The sequence below is a fragment of the Eurypyga helias genome, unplaced genomic scaffold (genome assembly GCF_000690775.1).
Source record: "Eurypyga helias isolate BGI_N326 unplaced genomic scaffold, ASM69077v1 scaffold12400, whole genome shotgun sequence".
NCBI classification, from domain to species: domain Eukaryota; kingdom Metazoa; phylum Chordata; class Aves; order Eurypygiformes; family Eurypygidae; genus Eurypyga; species Eurypyga helias.
In genome coordinates this window covers 916-21,972 of record NW_010227711.1, presented here as the reverse complement: position 1 = coordinate 21,972, position 21,057 = coordinate 916, and the positions used below count along the sequence as shown (strand labels likewise).

Below are 21,057 nucleotides of genomic sequence, written 5' to 3'. Positions count from 1 at the left end.
TTTTAATAAAGTAGGTTTAAGTGACAGTTCTAAGCTGTTAAATAAAAAGCCTGAATTTCAAAATTGGATATTTCTGTAGCCCTTCAGAGATTTGTTTTCTATAAAATGAGGACAGAAACACAAGACTCAGAAATACATCTGCTTCATATTTTGCAGATCACTAATTGTTTTTTGTTTCCCATTTGGGTTTTTTTTTCACAGAACAGAGAAAATTAAAGGGTACAGTATAATTTCATATCTTGAGATTAAGACTTAATCACATGCAATAATAAAAATAAAACATTAAAACTCTACGAATGTAATTGTTCCAATATCCCCTGAATAATTTGTGTGGAGTGACCTGTCTCTGTGAAGGCACAATTAACTGGTTTTGTAAATTAGGAACTGAACCACAAAGTAACCTGATGATGAACTAAGGTTTACACCATGTTTTGGTGGCAGGGTAGGAGCTATGACAAAATAGAAGTACTAACCACCCTTCCACATCTCAGTCTTGTCTTAATTTGTTTCTTATATGTATGCTATGTGCCAAGTAAAGCTTGTGCTCTTTGACTTGCCTGCTTTCACTTGAATGACTGCAGTGTTTGTGAACCTTGAATAACTGATGGGCTTCATTGGCTTATATAAACTCACCTGACACACAACAGCTAGTGCAGTCTATTTTAATTGTCATAAAAGATACATGAAGTATTGCAAGATGAATGTTCCTCTCTTCTGGAAATTTTTATATTCAAGACAGTAAATTTGACATTAAATAGACATGAGTTTTTAGCAAAGCTGGAAAATAAAAGCTTCTACTGACAGCATTTCCATTGCAGTACTCCATGTGGGAGGAATACACATCAAGACATTTTCTGACTAAAAACACACTTAAGAACAAGGGTGATAAGTTATAGATCACCACTTTTTATGGTATTTTTATGGGGAGTGCATTTACTCTGGTGTAATCTTTGGTTTAGTGTGGAGCTGCAGTGAAAGAAAGTGTCTTGTCTATCCTTGTTCCAAAACACACTTTGTGTTTTGGACCTTTTACCTTCAGAGACTGGCCAAAATACTTTGAGAGAGTAAATTGATATGGCAGCCATGAAATTTGAGTCATGCATGCTTTATCCTTTTCCTTATCCTGTTGCTTATCCTTTAAGCAAAGGAAAAGTATTGGTAGTTATGGGAACACTATGATACTAAAGCTGTTCTAAATTTAATCTCCTAAACACTCCTCAACCTGTTCTTCTGCCTTTGCCCTACGACTACACTGTCAACCCACAGACATAGTTAATTATCTTTTATTTATATTTGTAGGTCACATGTGAGAGTATGTAAAAGTGATAACTGAGTGGGAGGGCTTGGGCAGTAGGTTGAAAATTACAGCAGAAAGTGTTTCTTTGCCCTGGCAGTCAGCGCTGTTAGAACAAACATTTTAAGTTTGCCTGCGGTACCAGCACATTTTATTTTCTTTTTTCAGTGAAGGTGGTAGTTGGACTACAAGGCTGCACACTTCTTTCTCTTCTCCCCCCACCCCCAACTTCAAGAAGAGCATTATTTACATGTTAATTTGCAATGTGATTACAATAAAGTAACTGTCTCCTGGTGTTGAAGAAGCAAAATGTGAATGATTTAGAGCTTTCTATTGTAGTAATATTGTTCTTATCTAACCGATGTTCATCTGAGCAAGAGATGGAAGGGGTTAGAGGCATGCCAGGCTCTTATGTGTGGCAGGTGGAGCAGGACAGAAAGGAAACATCTATAAGCTACCAGAGGCCTGCTTCTCTTATTATGGCTTATATCAGTTTAGCAAACTGCCTTCTACAGTGTATGTGTGTAAATTCCACTTAATTATCAAACACTAACTTCTCAGTGGTGCTTCCTATATTGATTTATCCAGATTATCACCAAAATATTTGTGATGGTCTCTTCTCAAGGTAGAAAACTCTGAACAAGTCCAAATAAAATAAAAACATGTTGTCAAGGCTGCTGCTGCTGAAATTTCGATTAAAAATAAGTAAATGAATGTGAAAGCACAGAAGGAAACAGAAAAGTACTGCCTTGCCCAAATTTTTCATTTGGGTGGGGTAGATGGATGAATATCATGTTTCTTTCAAAAACTATGCACTTTCCTGTAAGCTCTTGTGTATTGTAAGCAGCAAGCCCCTGAGTGATGTCTGTTGGTGTGAGTGGTGCCTTCTGGAAAACAAGCTTATGACTTGTTTAGAGTTCAAGCCTGTTCGTTATATATCAGGGCAAGGAGATTAAGTGGTTAATTTTGCTGGGATGGTGTTTGCCTGTTTTACAATAATATTTTTACAGCTTTCTGAAAAGACTGAGTACTAAATGAAAATTATTTTTCATTATGTGCCTTGTTTAGCCAGACAACATGTTCTAATCTGGCACTAGTGTTTTTCCAAGCAGAGCTTGGCAGACAAAACTGTGGCATGGTGAAGGACGAAACTTACTTCGTGGTTTGCTCTTGTTAAAATGCATCCATTTTAATGAAAGCTTTGGCTTGTAGCCTGTTCTTGTTTGGAAACAGTCCCAGTACCAGGGATGTTAAAGAATGTAATTTCTTTGGGAGATTATTTGGAATCAGGTTTACTTCTTCCTTCCTCCCACCTTTTGAAAAAGAGCTGATGCTGAATGGCAGCTCAGCTAGCGGGCTGCCTACCAGCTTCTCGTATTACTGCTGCCCAAATTAGGTAGAGGCTGAAAACTTCAACTTTGAGCAGATGCCAGAAAGCTTCTCTCAGTTGGTTTCCTACGTTTGGAAACGACTTCCTAACCGCACTTTCTCATGCTGTCTGTGCCCCCAGAGTGTAGTTACCAAGTGTCACGGTGTGTTTGGCAACCTTGCGGTGTAACGTGGTGTGTACAGGTGAAGCTTTGGTGTTTATGGTTGAGTTTAGATCTTCCTTTCTAGCTACAATTTTAGATTGACTGGTAAAGCTGTTATTCTTAATCAGTGGTCTGTTGTCCTTTCTTACACTTACTCCACTTACAGCATACACATTGTACTCATTTTCCTCTTTGAATTTCTTCCAAACTAATTCATGAGAAGTCATCATAAAAAGTAGCAGTTCTGGTCTTTGTCAGTTCTTCATTCATCAAGTAGCATGCAGCGTGACGTTGTTTGCAAACACTAGATCTCAGATAAAGCTCTCGAGATTTTTCTTTATGATTGACTGCTGGAGCAATGTGCAGTAGATGGGAAAGGAGAAAATCAGGTTTGAGTGTGGAATTGGACACAAAACAGTGGGGTTTATAGTAGTGTAATCATTCTTAGTAGTGTCTGTGCACTCCAGAGGTTTGAGGAGCTGAGCTTTCAAATGTACTGGACATGTTTTAACAACAGGTTAATTTTTTCAAACTCTTGAAAAGTCTTCAATACTGAAGAGGCAGCAAGGTGAAAGACTTAAGTGCTATCAGGAGTAAGAATAGTAATAGTACAAAAGCTGATGCTTACTGCATATTCCACAGATGCTCATATCTATTGTAACGAATAGTCTTCAATTGAGAAATGAGTTCTGTGGAAGTAAATGAGAAGCTGTGTCATCCTGTGGCAGGTAACAAGTAACAGTAAATGTGCTGAAGTACAGTACTGAGACAGATATTGTACTGAGAGTTAATTTCCCCTGTTCTTGCAAAAGCCTCATGTTGGATTTTTAAAATATAATCCTTTAATTATTTACTGCATACACTGATGATTTATAAAATATTTTCAAGTACTGCTAGTAAACAATTCCCTTTATCACATTTACAGAGGCTATGAAGGAAGAACCTGAAGTGCTTTTTGAGGAACTGCTGGAGAGGGCCAAAGCTGGAGAACCGAAAGCACAAACAGAGGTAATTTTACATGCTCTTTGTCCAGTCTTGTCTACTCTTAATTCCAAAAATAGCACTCCCTGCTGTATAAATATTATCTCTTCTTTACTTGCACTGTATTTGTTTTGATCTTAAACTGTCCAAAGAAAGGTGATGCCAGATGGTTTCTCTGCCTTGAGAAATGCGGCTTGTTTGGGAGCGTTACCGGTTTTAGGTTCAACTCTTGAGTAAGCCTTTAGGACACAGATGAAAACAGGGAGGATAGGCTGAGAGCATAGAGAAGGTACAGGACTGCTTTTGCTTTTCTTTTTTTCATTTTTAAAAAAAGAAAAAGTGCCAAAGTTTCTTGTGAAGATGTGCAGGTCGGGACTACTAAATGATGTTTGGATTTAATTTTGCCATTGGAACAAAACTAATTGCTTATCTAAATGACCCCATTTAAGCTTGGACTGTTGCTTCAGTCCTTTGCTACATACAGAGACATCAGGACTCTTAGGCTGGACTCTGTGGAGGTAACTGCCATAAAGTTGCTTTAGCAGGAACAGAGGTTGATGATTTGCACTGATACCATTTCTCTGTTGGATTAATAGAATCATGGAATGGTTTGCGTTGGAAGGGACCTTAAAGACTATCTAGTTTCCACCCCCTGCCATGGGCAGGGACACCTTCCACTAGACCAGGTTGCTCAAAGCTCCATCCAACCTGGCTTTGAAGACAGCCAGGGATGGGGCATCCACAACATCTCTGGGCAACCAGTTAAAGGATTTTAGAAAAGAAGCCCCACCTTGTTTATTAAAAATAGCTACGTTTCGTTGTGTAATGGCAGATATAACTGAATTAACAATGGCAGTTATGTTCCTGTATGTGCTAGCACTTTACATGTTCCTTTAATTTTTTTTTGAAGTGCCAATTTTTCACTCTGTTCCATTATCTGGCATATTGGTCTAACTGGTCTAGTATAAATAGCTTATTATTGTTTAGAAGGGTTTTAATTAGTGTTTAACATGGTGTTTTACTTGAGCATTCTGTTCCAGCTTCAGCTTTGATGGTGAAAGAGAGTGGTTATGGTCTCCTACATGCTCGCTAGTGGTTTGTTTTTTTTCTCCAAGGATCACTACTCTTTTTTAAAATAAAAATAGAAGGTGGGGATCGGAAAGAAATCCTTTTAAAACTGGTAAAAAACACGGCAGTGCCAGGCTCCCTCCCTACTCTATCTCAACTTGTTTGAGGGGCAGGGTGTCCTTGGAGTTGTAACTGAAGACAGAAACAAATTCCTCACCTTTGGAACAGCTGGTGGCTTTGCGGAGGATACAGCTTTAGCCTTGAGGTGATCGCTGCTGTAAAATCCACATTTTGGCTCTATTCCTCCATGCTAAAGAAAGCAAATCCCATAAATCTTCTTTCATGATACAACTTTCAGTTGAGTATGGAACACCTTATGTAATCTAAGCCTATGATGTGTGAATATGTATTCATATAAACAGTAATTTTTTTTATCCTTTTCAATTCATGCCACCTTCACTCCCTTTAGCTCTTTAACTATGTACACTTTCTATTCCCACACAATATTAGGATTCTTGTCATAAAGAGATCCAGCATACAATTTTGCTTCAGTGTGCACTCAGGATGAACTGACTGCATGAAAAGGAACCCTAAATACAGTCATTTCTTTTCTATGCAATCAAATTTCTTGTGACTTGCAGAGAAAGAATTAACTTTTAGTTTCTAAAACCCTAAACAAAATTATCCTCTGTTGTTAAATATGTCCCTTTAGAATCGGTTAGAAAAATACATTTTTATTTCTCACTTTGCTAAGAGTACAAGTGAGAAACTGAGATGGCACAGTTGTGCTGTTTGCTAAAAATTACAAAGCCAAACACAAGAAATCACTCGGTTCACTGGCTTGCAGTTTTTACTGTGCGTTTATTCAAAAATAACCCTGCAATGACTATGGAAATAAATGCACTCTGAGTGGCTGTCAACCTGTATTACTGTAGCTTTATGTAGCTTCCTTATTGAGAAATAATTGTACACCGATTACAGCTGGAATGCTGGAATGGAGAAAAGGCAGCTCTGCGTCTTTAACCGTAGCATCTCTGCAAGGGAACTGCTTGAGAACTGCCTGGGTCACCAAAGCCCACGGGGTGAAAGCAACCTTTGGGTGGAGGTACAGTAGGAAAGTAAGCTTTAAGCCGTTAGCAACTATGACTTCATTTTCACAGATTTAGCCCCTGGGAAAGAGAAAATTGATTGCTTAAATGGTGAATCTGATTTTTACACCTCTTCCCCACCAGTTCTTCCTCCTTTGATTGCTGTGGGCCAGAGCTATGAAGCTGTTTTCAGGTGGTTCTGTGTAGGAGCTTTGCTGTGACAGTGAAAGGTGGCTGTTCCACCAGGCTTGTTCAGCGAGAGCTGCTAGACCTTACAGTAGTATTTCATGGAAAGCCTAGATGTATGTTTAAAGTGTTTTTTCTTGCTACCAAAACTTTCTAACATGCAAAAAAGCTTGTAATTTTATAATCAAAATAAAGGAAAAACATTTTCTGGTTGCTCAGATTTTGTGGGTGGGTTCTATGGATTTTTTTTTTGAGGGGCCAGATGATTAAGTCTTAATGCTGAACTTTAAACAAACAAACAAATCTCCCCACCTCTCCAAAAAAACCCAATCCAACAACCAGAGTGAACAAACAAAGAAACCCCAACCAATACAGGAAAAACACACAGGCAAGCCAAAATCCACTTCTGTCATAAAACGGGTGTTGTGGTATTCTTTTAATTCTGTGCTTGCTGCCTTGTGCAATATGACGAATTCCAATATCTGCTAGTTTATGTTGCAATGGGTTTCTACATCCAAGAGATCGTTATAAACGTTAAGAGCTGCATCGTTAAGTTCTACTACTCTTGAAGCTTTGCTCAAAATCTCAATGGCTGTAAATATAAACATGCTCAACAAACAGCTGTTCTTGTCAGAAGATGTTATTTACTATGTTACGTGTTCAAGCAATTCCTTCCTGAAATAAACAGCTGAAGGTACATCTGCAGTTGGCTGATAAATTACCAGGCAATTGCCGAAATGTTTCTTTTTTTGTCTGTCTCACATACCCTTTTCTTGGTTTGACACTGTAACAGTGCACTGCCTGTTGAACTGTGGCGTGACTTTGTAATCCATGTTTAGTTCTGACTTTTGGATTACTTAGTACAATTTTTTTTTCTCATTTCTGTATGTTTTTTGATAGATCCACTATGAATTTAATCACTATGATGTCGATTCAATAACTATCTATGTAAAAGTTGTTGGAGCACCTGCTTAGGGGTATGAAACCAGTTGCAAGGCTGGAGACCCAACCTTTAATGGAAGAAAAAGATCTTTTTTATATCAGTGTGTTTAATCTACTTATCAGTAATGTGAATTATTACTCTTTCAAAGGTATTTATTTAGTCACTGTTAGTGGTAATACCAAAGGCACAAATACACCAAACAAGTTGGTTTTCAGCTGATAATACTGTGGAGTTACACAGCTTTACACTTAAGGTTTTGCATTAATTACTCCTAGAATGTAATTGCTCTCCCTACTGTTACTTCAGTTGGCCAGGCAAAAGCATTTCCCAGATTCTCCAGGCATGCAGATAAAATGTCCAGAAATTTGGCCACTTTCTGCCATTTAATAATTAGTACCTGGTGGTAGGATAAGCAGAAGTGTTTTATGCTATTGCAAAAATATATATGCCAGTAATTTACCATATATTTCAGTTATATAAAAGGTAGAAAAACAGATGCTTTTTCATATCTGTGACACAGTAATACAGTCAACTGCTCCATAATTTCTGTAATCCTAAATACAAGGATTTTTACAGGCTAGAATAGTGACATTGGTTGATACTTAGTATTAGTTTTATTCCATTCACTAATTAATCATGAGTTTTTGCTTCGACCTTCAGTGGCCAAACTGCTGTGAGTCAGGCATTTTTCACTGTTGAAGCCTCCTTCCTTGTCAATAACTTAATTTCATCTGAATGTTACTGGCACCAGTTATTTCACTTAATTTTTGTGTTTTCAAAATAAGGCTAGCAGTATTGTCCGACTGTTGTTACAGGAGGAAAAGAATCCAAAAAATGATGACATTTAGTACTACTTTTAACACCAGGAGCTTTACCTGATCCTGCTAGATGCCCAGAGACCAGTAGCAACTAATGAATTGACCTGGTTGAATGTACTGCGATTCCATTTTGCTTCCAGTTCTGGAAAGTGATCTTTCCCTGCAGAAGATCAACTTACAGCTATATTCTTTAGTGCTAGGAGCAAGTGTTTTGACCTTTTGTTCAGACTGTTTAGTTTTGCCAAGTTCCAGGAGGTGGGAGAGGAGGGAGACTAGAGTATATTTTAGTTATTGAAAGAATTCTATCCTCCACTTTTTCTAGGTGGGGAAACACTTCTTAAGGTTAGCAGAAGAGGAGGATGAAGAACTCAACAATTGTAGTGCGGTTGACTGGTTCATCCTTGCTGCTAAACAAGGCCGGAGAGAAGCTGTCAAACTGTTGCGTAGATGCCTGGCAGACAGAAGAGGTATGGGCTCTCTGAGGCCTTTTTGCTTGCATTTCTTACTGTATTCATTTTACCACTGAAAAAAAGGGTTAAAATATGATGGGAATGTTCATGGCAAAAATTATGTGAGTAGTTGCTGACAGCATGTTCAAATAGGTAATCTAAAAAGCAGCAATTACTGATACTGCCTTCGTGGAATTCATGCTTATTCTTCCCCTCCCCACCTTTCATTGAAGCTTCTTTTCTTTGACCATGAAGGTCACATATAACCACACACCACCTACATATCTGCTGTTTCATTCTTTCACCCCTCTCCAACCTCGCTCCTAATTGGCCTTTTTCGCTGTGTTCTTCCCACTTGAAGATTCACATCTTCTTTTATGCTACTTCCCACGCTTGGAATGGTCTCCTCTTGTCTGCCAACTATCTGAACTCTGATTTGAAGGAAAACAAAACCAATCCCAAGCCAAAATCTTTCATTAAATTCTTGCTGCCTTTTACATGTCACCCATACGTATCCGCAGCATCTTTTGCCCAAACTGCTCTACTGCAAAAGTTGAAGCAAGACGTAACAATAATGTGTGTCTTGCACGGTCTTTGAAGCACCATTTAAACTTAAGCAATGTGATTAGATCTTGATAAGCAATGGGCACAGAAAGGCATTTGAGCAATTTACTTAGGTGGTCAAGATGTGAGCGAAACTTGAAATTTCAGACTAAACTGAAAAAAATAAATTGAGGAAATCTGTCATTTCTGCATGGGTGTGGGATAATAGCATCTAATGTATTTTTCTTTTCTTGAGGCATTACATCTGAGAATGAGCAAGAGGTGAAAAAATTATCATCTGAGACTGACTTGGAAAGAGCTGTGAGGAAAGCTGCCTTAGTCATGTATTGGAAATTAAACCCAAAAAAGAAGAAGCAATTAGCAGTTTCTGAACTACTGGAAAATGTTGGGCAAGTTGACAATGAAGGTTTGTGAACTAATTTATGGTATCAATAAAATACAGACTTGAAGGCAGAATACAGCTAGGATACCTGAAGGGCTTTATAAACCATCAGGCATAGGATAAAAGTAAATGATCTACTTAAAGAGTAACAGTGTTAACGAGACTAACTCTTTTTTAATAATTGGGCTCTCTGGACCAATAAAGTTAGTTCATGAAGACCTACCAACTCTTGCTGTACCTTGTGATTCAGTTAAGCACTCATATGAGGGATCAAATATTTTAAATGTTGTCATTGGACACTTGCTGTCCTTGAAAAATCATCTTTTATGGGTTTACTGCGTTTGTGGTTTGTTGTTTGATTTTTGGGTGGGTTGTAGGGGGTTTTTTTCCCCTTAACAGTCATCCTGATGATATCTGACTAGGTAGTTCAATTACAAATTCAGTCTTCAAGACATCCGGCTTGCTGTGCCATTAAGGCAGTATATGTTAGCTATACCAATGCTGCTTCCTTTTTAAGTGTAGTAATAGGAATATAGAAAGCTATATAGCCACTTGTTACCTGTTTATTTGTATGGCTTTTCCTGACTTTGAGAAAATACTATTCTCTAGCTATTGCAGCTTGAAGAACATTCCAGTTGTTGTTTGATCACTTTAATTGACTGTTTTGACTTTCCATAAACTTTGATTATTGAACCAGATGGTGAGAAGCAACCTGGCCCGGTCCCAAAGTCGGTGCAGAAGCAAAGAAGAATGCTGGAGCGATTAGTGAGCAGTGAATGTGAGTGCGTGCCGCTGCTTTCAATCTTTGCCTGTGGCTTTGGTTTCTGTTTTGTTTTGGTAAGCAATTTTGTGCTGCCAGAGTAAGAATGTATAGCAAGTTTGGATTGCTATAAACTGATAGTGTCAATTAATTATATGTACGAGGTAAATAACCAGTCTGCATGTGAACTCACAGAAGACATCACCATTACAGTCAACTTGTCAGGGATTAGGAGGAGTTTGCCTGTCACTTGTTACTTTTATATTCTTGCCCTTTCAGCACTTATAAATCTATTCAGCAAAAAAAAATTCTGAGCTTTCAACATTTTTTTTTTAGTTCTAAACTGTAGTAAGCTTTCTCATATAAGGTAATTAATTATGTAGCCATTTAATGCAGACATATCCCTCATTCTATTTGTCTGGCCTCTGTTTGCCATTCTCTTATAATTAATGTTTGTCTTTTCATATTTGTTGGAGAATTAATATAGGAAAGATGCACCAAGATATTCCTGTCATAACTTAGAGGCAGCTTAGTTTATGTATTCGGGAAAATTAAACCCCTCAACACACACAGAGTCAGACTCGTAGACCCAAATCTGTGAGGTTTGTAAGGTATGGTTGGGGGAAGGGGGGCTGGGCTTGAAATAAAGTTCCCCCAAGCCCTGAATACCTAAGAAATGCTGCTGTGCTGCTGGGCTTTCAGGAGGAAAGTCAAATTGTTAAATTAAATAAATTAATTATAAACAATGCAGCATGTGTAGTTTTTCAAGAACGTAATTTAACATAAGGTTCGATTAATCATTGTCAGGAAAATCTCATTTTCTTGAAATGCAGTAGCTCATATGAAATAGTTCATGTGCAGTCTAGCTCAGCTCTTGAGGGGCACTTTTAAATGTCACAAAGCTTATTACTTACGTCTGTAGTTGAAAATGTGTGTAACTGAAGCATCACATGGGGATTAGTGAGCAAAATCTGGGGGTTTGCAGGTTTAAACTCCTTGAAAGATTAGATCTGCATTTCATTAGGTCAGTTTGACCTTTACCTTCAAGGATCGTGTTCATTATGCAGGTGACTTCTGAAAATTAACATTCCTAAGAAGAGTGGAGTATTTCATTTTTACGTTAACCTTCGTGGAAGAAGAAGAGGAGGTGGGATGAATGCCTGTGTTAGACGAGCGAGGGAGTAGGTGACAGGAGAAACAGTGCTTTGGAGACCAGGCTTCTGGTCCTATCAAAACTTCTGTGAGAGTAGGTCAGCTGTTCTTGTGACTCGTTTGCTGCTTCTGGAAAGCTAGAAATAGCCCTTCAAGGATAAGACTATGGTGTTAGGTGGTCTGGTCATGGTACCGTAACGCAGATGTGGCTGGGTTCATTGGAGCTGTGTTGCGTTGGTGCTCAGAGGACCACACTAGCGTTCTTTCCCTCCCTTTGCTGAACTGGCACGTGGTTATAGAACGTGAGTGCAAAGCAACTTATTTTGTTCTGGGTTCTTCAGTAATTCAAGAGTGTCAGAAAAGGAACTGGCAATTTTTTTTTTTTTGAAGGCTTAAATGGCAGATAAAATAACAGGAGAGTAAATGAACCTACATGTAAGCGTAGGCGGAAATTGATGTGCATATTTTTCTTTCTCTACGGTGGATGGGGGAGGCAGGGGAATTTGTCATAACCAAATTGAAGAAAAAAAATCTATGAATAATAAAGTAGAATCTACAACATACGCTTTTTATATCAATTTAAGAGACACTTAGGTGACAAAATACTAATAACATTTAAAACCGAAAAGTTTTCATCAAACACTTAAAGTAGGAGTTAAGCTGTTACTGCTTCTCTAGAGAGCTTCTATCTTTCCATGGATGAACAAGACAGCTGTTACTCTCCAGCATTTACTTCTCTGATCCACCGAGTTTCTCCATTTATCTTGCCAGCAGAAGATTCTTCCTTCAGTTTTAATACATTGACAACACTTGGAAGATCATTTTTAAGCCAGATATGTGTTTGCAGATACGTGATCTGGGGTGGCCTTAATGGAGGTATAAACAGAAGATTAGAGCTGACTTTGTCAATGGGCAGTTGTTGTGTGCCTGAGAGTACATTTGATAGACCGTCTATAATATAAGTAAGTTAATAACTCCTTCCCTCTCAGGAGATCCCATGGTCCTGTAAAAGTGCTGTTAAGGAATTTTGGTGAGGTTCTAACTACATCTGCATGCTGATTTCACACCAAAAAAGACCACTTTACACCTATATATTTTGTCCCAAAAGACAATGAATTCAGCTTACGGATTTGGTATTAGGCTTGATCTGAACCCCACCAAGGACACCGAAGGAGTCTCACTGATTTCTTTGTGCAACCAAAGTCAGCTTGCAGTCTGTGAATAATGAGACTAGTTAGCAAAAATAAATCCTTTCTTGTTTGTTGGGAGGCATGCCAGATGGTATTGTGTGGGACATACAGGTTCATGCAAGGACAGGTGGAGTAGAAGTCCAAGCACAAGGCAACATTCGTGTTGTGAGATTAAAGCAAAAGATATATTGTAAGTTGCTGCTTTGCTATTGAACTCTTTTGATACCCCTCTAAAGCAGGTATATTGGCACAAATACATAATTTTGTTCTGTATCTACAGTGTTTTCAGTATTAAATACTGATATATATAACTTACATAAATACAGATTTTTAAAATTAAAAGGCTCAAGCTTACTAATCCTCTGATTTTAAATTTAGTAAAGCAGTTTGGTTTTCTGCCTCTTTAAAATCTCAAACTAGTATTAAGCAGGGCAGCTTTCCTATCTCGGTATCAGCTGACTAGCTAAACTTACTGTGTAGGAGGCCCGTTACAGATTTTGTCATTCAGAAGTCTTTCATATCTACAGCGATGTCATTTGCTTTAGTGTATGGGGGAAAAAGTTGCTGTTAATTATCCTCCTTTACAAACGACATCAAGTTTGTCTGCCACAGGAACTAGCTAATCCATGCTAATGTAAGGAACTGGATGTGAAAAGAGTTTGAAGCCGCGTATAAATCATCTTCTGTCTTGCAGCATCCCTAGAGTTTGTGGAAATAAACTCTTGGCTCTGTTCTACTCAGTGCAGTGGATAAGGATCTTCCAGGGCAGAGTGATAAGTCTTGTCTCTGTGTACAACTGAGCAAAGTATATTTTCTGGATGACTATCTGGTTTAGATCACAGTTGATAGAGTTTGAGGGAGGCCCTTTGCATAGCCCCATAGCATATTAGATTACTACGCTGTAAGTAATCTGTATTTAGTCTTGTAGACTGATAATTGGGTATTTCCCATAATTTTATGTCTGTAACTTCTGAACTCAGAAAAATGCCTTTTAAGTGCCAAAATCAGAAGTCAGTTTTTCAGTTAATGTACAGATAATTCATTACTCTTCTGTACAAGTCTTCTTTTCCAGTGTGGCTGCTAGTTAAAGAACTCTCTCAAGACGTTACCAAGGATATATAGATTATGATTTAAAAGTGTGGGACCTAATCCAGCAGCCTTTTTTTCCTTGGAATACTTTCAGATAAGTTACATTCACACAATGTTCTCCTGCTTACTGATATAACAAACTTACCTGCTGGTCTGACAAGATTTACTAGTCATATATTGCTGGCACAAGCAGCTTGTTTTCAGCACAGATCTTGGAACAAATTGCAAGGTAAGCCGGCTGGGTTATTGGTAGCTCAGTTTGTGAAGCCCAGAGTAGATCACCTTTAATACCAGGAAAGAAAATGAATATTCCAACGCATAATCAGTACGGTGTTGTAGTGATACTGTTTACTCAAAATCTGCATTTTATCTTTTAGCTAAAAAATTTATTGCTTTGGATGACTTCGTTGAAATCACCAAGAAGTATGCCAAGGGAATCATCCCTTCTAACCTGATCATGCAGGAAGATGATGATGATGAATTGGCTGGGAAGACTCCCGAGGAGTTACCTCTGCGACTGAAGGTAGGAAGGCAGTACTGAACACGTTCTGTGGCAGGGCTGTAACTTAGGCACTCCAGACAAGACAGAGGTGACTTGTGCTTGACTCTAAAGCTGGTATTTAGTCTATATAGGTCAGTATGAGAATTGTTGCTGTAATTTATTTTTGGACTTCATATATGTTTACAGTTTTATATATCTGTGTTATATTTAAGAGAAAGGGATAATGGTTTTCCCTGGAACAGGGCGATCTACCTTCATTGCATCTCAGGGAGGATTTAAATGTCCCTCTCATAACTGTGGTATTCTTATTATAGATAGTTTTATATGCTTCATATTTTTCTTATTTAAACAGGAGCAAGCAGATGGGAAAAATTATCCATATCCTTGAGGTGTGAAAAGGTTCTATGATGAAGGAATTCAAGAACAGTGGAACATGCTGTTAGTGATTTCCTAGGTAGTAAAAGGAGAGGGAGAAGTTAAGGGGCATGCATTCAATACTGGTATAAATTTCAAGCAAGGTAGAGGGAGTTTCTAGCTGATGACATGAGAGTTTGTTATAATTGTTGTCATTTTGTTGTCCATTATCATATGGGAGGGCTGAAAAGAAAAAAAAGGTGGGAGATATGGGGTACCTGTTTCCAATCTTTTCAGTAACATATTCTGAAAGAGATATATTTATGAAGGACAACTGGGATACCTTCTCTAATAAATAAGCTCATGCCCAAGTCGTCGTGCGCGTTCATCACAATGCTTAGATCTTTGCTGCAGCATTCTTGGCCTTTCCCTTGAACTGATTAATATAAAAGCATAAATTCTGGAAAAACATAACATCTGTTTTTCTGTGGGGGAAAGAGGATTGTTTGCAGCATCCAATGTGCAGATGCAGTATTTGAATACGTGTTTGAAAGATCCTGTACCTTTTTATTGATCCTATGTAGAGTGTGTGGTTGGTCACAGGGAGAGGATTTGATCCAGCAAATCCTCTGTTGCCTGATGCCCGTGTTGGAAAATGCCATGTAAGATAGAGCTTTAAGATCCTGTGCGGTTACTGTTGAGTTAAAAGAATCCCTAATAGTTAAAGTAATTATAGTTAGAGATATTTCTACTACTTACAAACCAGATTTTGACAGCTGCACCCCTAGATGCTTGGGAAGAATTGTTTTAAAGATAAACCACAGCTGTAAAGACTTCCTGTGTCCTTCGTAGGCACTGTTTTCCGTAGTGTATATGAGTATCGGAACGTATAGCATAATCTGTGCAGAACAGTGCCTGAGTTAGGTGCTTTAAAGCTACAGTGTTCACAGCTCAAATAACAATTTAGGATAGTACATGGCTGCAGTCATGTAGTTTTGCCTTCAGTAGGAAGTTAGCAGAGCAGAATATTTGACTAGGAAGTCATTTCATTATTTGTGCCTAAGGTAATGAAATACATCTTTCTTGAAATCAGAATCACCTCTGAGCTTCATCTGACTGAATTAATCAAAATAGAGCTAATAATCTCAGACAAAGTAATCTCATTTTATTGGCAACATTCATCTGAAATATAAATCTTTTCATGCCAGCTGAGGTTAAACAACTGACTGCTACTGCTTCAGCTAACAATATCTTGTGATGTAAAGACAGCAAACTGCTCATAAATAAAATGCTTCTCTCTCTCTTTCCAGGTTGTCAAATACCCGCTTCATGCCATTATGGAAATTAAAGAATACCTTATAGATTCATTGGCTGTCTACCATTGTTCCAACACACCATATCAATGCTCTCATCTTTTTCTTCATCATCAGTAATCTGACAATTGATTTTTTTGCCTTTGTTATTCCATTGGTCATATTCTATTTGTCCTTCATTTCGATGGTGATTTGCACACTGAAAGTCTTTCAGGACAGTAAGGCGTGGGAAAACTTCCGCGCTTTGACTGACTTGCTGCTTCGTTTTGAACCAAACCTAGATGTTGAGCAAGCTGAGGTAAACTTTGGATGGAATCACTTAGAACCATACGTTTATTTTTTACTCTCAGTGTTCTTTGTCATTTTTTCCTTCCCTATAGCAAGCAAAGACTGTATACCATGCTCAGAGTTAGCTACCATCTCAGTTTTCTTCACAGTGACAAGTTACATGAGTTTAAGCACGTGTGCAGAACCTTACACACGAAGGGCCTTAATGACTGAGATAGCAGCAGGTTGCTTATCCCTGCTGCAGGTATTACCTGGGAATTTTGGCTACTTGAAATTCTTAGGTAAAACCTTCTTTACTGTTCCTGTAGGCCATTTCTTTGTGATAAATGTAAGCATCCCATGCCTTCTGTTTTTGTACTTGTTCTATCTTTTCTTCAGAATGGCACAACTACGGAATTTTAAAGGCACCTACTGCTATCTGGTCCCATATCTGGTCTGCTTTATGTGGTGTGAACTCTCTGGGGTCATTCTGCGGGAGTCCTCTGGCATTGGGCTCGTTCGTGCGTCGATTGGTTATTTTCTCTTTCTCTTTGCACTCCCAGTGCTAGGTGTAGGCGTTGCACTGATGTGTCTGATCCATTTCATTAAGTGGTTTCTGTCTCTGGAGCTCATGAAAATTGTAGTGACTCTGGTTTTGTGTGCTGTTCCCTTGCTCTTCCGATGGTGGACGAAAGTAAACTTCTCTGTAGTTGAAATGGTTAAATCCCTCACTCGAAGCTCGATTGTGAAACTCATTCTGGTGTGGATTACAGCTGTAGTGTTGTTCTGTTGGTTCTATGTGTATCGGTCAGAGGGAATGAAAGTTTACAACTCCACCTTGACGTGGAATCAGTACGCTTTCCTCTGCGGGCCCCGGTCGTGGAAGGAGACGAACATGGCACGCACTCAGATCTTGTGTAGTCACCTGGAGGGACACAGAGTGACATGGACTGGGAGGTTCAAATATGTGCGCGTGACAGAAATCGACAATAGTGCAGAATCTGCCATAAATATGCTTCCACTTTTTATCGGCGATTGGATGAGATGCTTGTATGGTGAAACCTACCCTCTTTGTGACCCCAAAAATGTTACACTGGACGAGGAGGAATTGTGTCGTCTCAAGTATTTGACAAAGCATAACTGCCACATGAAAATGTTTGATCGGTACAAATTTGAAATAACTGTGGGAATGCCTTTCAGTAGCAAAAATGGAACCAAGTCTATAGAGGAGGATGATATAACCAAAGATATTGTGCTGAAGGCAAGCAATGAGTTTAAAAAAGTGTTGCTGAACTTGAGGCAAGGAAGTATAATTGAATTCAGCACAATTCTGGAGGGTCGTCTTGGCAGTAAATGGCCTGTCTTTGAACTGAAAGCAATCACTTGCTTGAATTGCATGTCTAAACTCTTACCTGCAGGGAGGCATGTGAAAATAGAGCATGACTGGAGGAGCACAGTGCATAAAGCCATTAAATTTGCTTTTGATTTTTTCTTCTTCCCATTCCTGTCAGCTGCATAATGAGCTCTCATATTGGTTTAGTGGTGTCTTCAGCGTACGCTGCATTTACACTACCAAAGGTTTGGCTTCTTAAAAGGTTTAAAAAAAAAAAAAAATTGCTGTAGCGATGCTCAAAATGTGTGCTAGTGTAAAGCATTGGTTGAGTTTTGTAAGTGTGCACACTGTACCCTGACTTCAAACCCTGTATGACTCGTATTACAGATGAATACAGGAGATTGCTGCTGACTGATTGCATGGAGACCATTTTGTCCAAAATGGATATATATTTGCCTGTGGTACAACACTAGATGCATTCACTTGTTCAATGTTAAAAGCACTTTACTCTTTAAATATTCCCACCGTGCCCCTTTGTATTTTCACAGGTATGATTTAGAATAGGTAGGTGACAACAGCTTATGTTGCATATATTGCTTGTATTTATTTGGTGTTTTCTCGAAAAAAGGTGATCTTACAGTCAGTACCTGGTGGTGATACCTGTGTACAGAGCTCGTCATTTCACTATTTGTTCAGAAGATAGTGACATTAATGTTTCTTGAAAGGGCACAAAAATTCACACCCCAACAAGGTTGTAAAAAGTCCTCAAGCTTCCATTTTGCGTTAAATATTCTGTACAAAATAAGCTGTTAGTTCTGATTGGCCATGAGAGCTCAATACGGGACACGAAGGTATAACCCGTGCTGGTGTGTGAAGGACAGACACCAGAGAGAAAGCTGGTTTTGAGATGGTACCAGTAACGGACAAGCCAAAGCAACTGTAAGTAGTACCTAGAAGTCTAGAGTGGAAACTGAAATACAGTGTTTGTTTAATGATTTGTATCGTGCAAATAAACATAAAATACAAACTTGAATTAAATGGGTACAACATTTGTTCATTATGCTTTGTCACTGTGAGCAGTCATTTATGATGCGCTGATAACTGCTTTCACTGGAAAGTACAATTTAGAATGTGCAAAATCTTCTGGTGCAAGGTACTTGAAGTTTTGCTTCACATTATTTAATCACAGAATGGTTTGGGTTGGAAGGGACCTTAAAGACCATCTAGTTCCAACCCCCCTGCCATGGGCAGGGACACCTTCCACTAGACCAGGTTGCTCAAAGCCTCCTCCAGCCTGGGCTTGAACACTTCCAGGGAGGGGGCATCCACAGCTTCTCTAGGCAACCTCTTCCAGTGTCTCACCACCCTCTCCGGGAAGAACTTCTTCTGATATCCAATCTAACCCTCCCCACTTTCAATTTAAACCCGTTACCCCTTGTCCTGTCACTACAGGCCCTTGTAAACAGGCCCCCCCCAGCTTCCTTGTAGCCCCTTCAGGTACTGGAAGGGGCTCTAAGGTCTCCCCGGAGCCTTCTCTTCTCCAGGCTGAACAAGCCCAACTCTCTCAGCCTGTCCCCATAGCAGAGGTGCTCCAGCCCTCTGAGCATCTTCGTGGCCTCCTCTGGATTCGTTCCAAGTGGTCAATATCCTTCTGATGTTGGGGGTTCCACAGCTGGATGCAGCACTCCAGGTGGGGTCTCACCAGAGCAGAGTACAGGGGCAGAATCCCCTCCCTCGACCTGCTGGCCACACTTCTCTGGATACAGCCCAGGATACGGTTGGCTTTCTTTAAAAAAAAAAAAAGAAAAATCAGTAAAACTTGAGTACAGCAGGTGAAGTTTTTGTAGCTGTGAAACCTAGACATACTGCTTAACCCAGCTTTCTTTGTGACGTACTGCCTTTTTTTGACCCCTGGATGACTGTATTTCACAGATACATCGTGCTGTTTCCCTGACTACTCCACTGATCTTGCATTAGATTCTTTTTTGCCTTCGCCCGTTGGTCATCACTGGGGTCAAGGAGTAGTGTTATTTGTGCAAACTCCTGACAGGCAAGGGGAAACATTTGGGAAAATGAGCCATTTGGCTGCGCTCCCAACTACGAGCACCCTCTTGAAATCACCCTGGGCTGCTGTTGGGAAGAAGCCAAAGGCACCTACAGGCGTGCTGCCCGGTTACCAGGGTGTGAGCCAAGCCTGACGCTGCGGAGCAGGCGGCCTCCACCATCCAAAGCCACGTAGTCGTGTTTGAGCCCCTTGGAAGATCTATAAGGTCGAGTCATGTCTTCTGGGTGCTTCTAGTTTTGAAAACTCAACCAGCTGTCTCTTTTCCACCTGTGGAAAAGAAACAGTGTAAGGTGGCAGGCAAATGCAGATTGTGACATAGTTTTGTTTCCCTGGTCCCGTTTTGGCTGGAAATAAGCCAACCTTTTGTTAGAACATGCATAGATACTTTCTTAAGTATCTACACATTCTTCCCAGCTCTGCAATTTAAGCAGAAAAGATACAGAATTTTAAACTATTTCTTCCTCACCCACCCCCCCATACATGTATTTGTGCAACTATTAATCATGTTTGTCAGGAGGAAAAAGGCAAACAGTCTTGGCATTCGGAACTAATGCTCATAATTCTTCTGTTTTTTAGCTTTTAATCTTTTTAAGGATGTCTGTCAATTTAGTGACTTACTGTGGAGCATTTTGAAGAAGTTATTACACATCCCGAAAAGGACAAATTGACAGCAGTCAGATGTGGGAAGTCTTGCAAGATGAACGATATTTTATGGATGACTTTGGAAGGAGTTGCTTTTTAAGACAAAAGGGTTAATCCAGGTACCTCCATTCCCATCTGTAACATAATATATAATATTCCATACATTTTTCAGCTCCTGTGTGTATCTGAAAGGGAGAGAGGGGTGGTAAATTTGACTTGAAGACCTTTCAATAATGCCCTTTAATGTTAGCTCTCAAGTGTTCCTTCTTGATGTTTTTATATGTTTATGGAAAAAGAGGGTATGTTAAGGCTAACTTGATGGATAGGTACTCTATTTTCTTGTCGGCCTAGTGTTCAGCGTTCAACACCTTTACAAAATAAATCTTTTCTTTCTAATTCGTATCTTAGCTGACAAGCACAAAATCTCTAACATTTAATAAGCAATTCCATTTCCAGGCAAGGTGTTTTTGCAAAGGGTGTTCTGTCTGCTTTGCATCTTGCACGCAAACAGGGCCCGCAATAACTTTCTTCCACTCGTGTGTGCTACAGCTCTATATTCCGAACCAGTCCGTCTTCTAGATTGGAGAGACACAGAATGTGGCAGCTGCTGTTAATTATTCAATTAATCCTACATTTATTATTTTCTTACTCCGTTTTGAAGACATGATGAATTATAAACCATTCCAAAGATAGGTGCCCTTTCTCTGGGCTGATAATGCAATCTTTTGAATTAATACTAATTAAGGGAAGAGGAGAAGGAGGCTATTACATGGCTATTGACACATCTAAATTAGGTTCAGCTGTCCTTCTGTAAGCTCAGCTTTAGCATTTAGAATATACAGAATTTAGAGTAAATATTCGTTATTTGAATTTCATCCTCAAAGTAACATGAAAAAGTACTGCTTGTTCTCCACGCTGGTACATTCTTCCATAAGCACAGAAAAACAAGAAGACGCATATAGAAATTCGGGATGATTTGAGAGCCCACTCTGTAATGACTAACAGCCTCTTGCAGTAGGCAAGAATGCAGTTTATACTTCATGTTTTGTCCAGTTCTTTCAATGAAGGAAATCAGGAGACCTGTA

General features: G+C 39.2%; 1 protein-coding gene across 1 annotated transcript in view; it reads left to right on the top strand.

Moving 5' to 3' along the window:
* The window catches only part of WFS1 (Wolfram syndrome 1 (wolframin)), a 32,213-nt gene extending 14,762 nt beyond the window's left edge, over positions 1-17,451 (top strand). Inside the window, 7 exon segments of the mRNA XM_010157270.1 lie at positions 3,752-3,834; positions 8,233-8,377; positions 9,159-9,329; positions 10,003-10,083; positions 13,874-14,019; positions 15,663-15,715; positions 15,717-17,451. Coding sequence (XP_010155572.1) covers positions 3,752-3,834; positions 8,233-8,377; positions 9,159-9,329; positions 10,003-10,083; positions 13,874-14,019; positions 15,663-15,715; positions 15,717-17,451 — 2,414 coding nt within the window.
* The last annotated feature ends 3,606 nt before the right edge of the window (positions 17,452-21,057 follow it).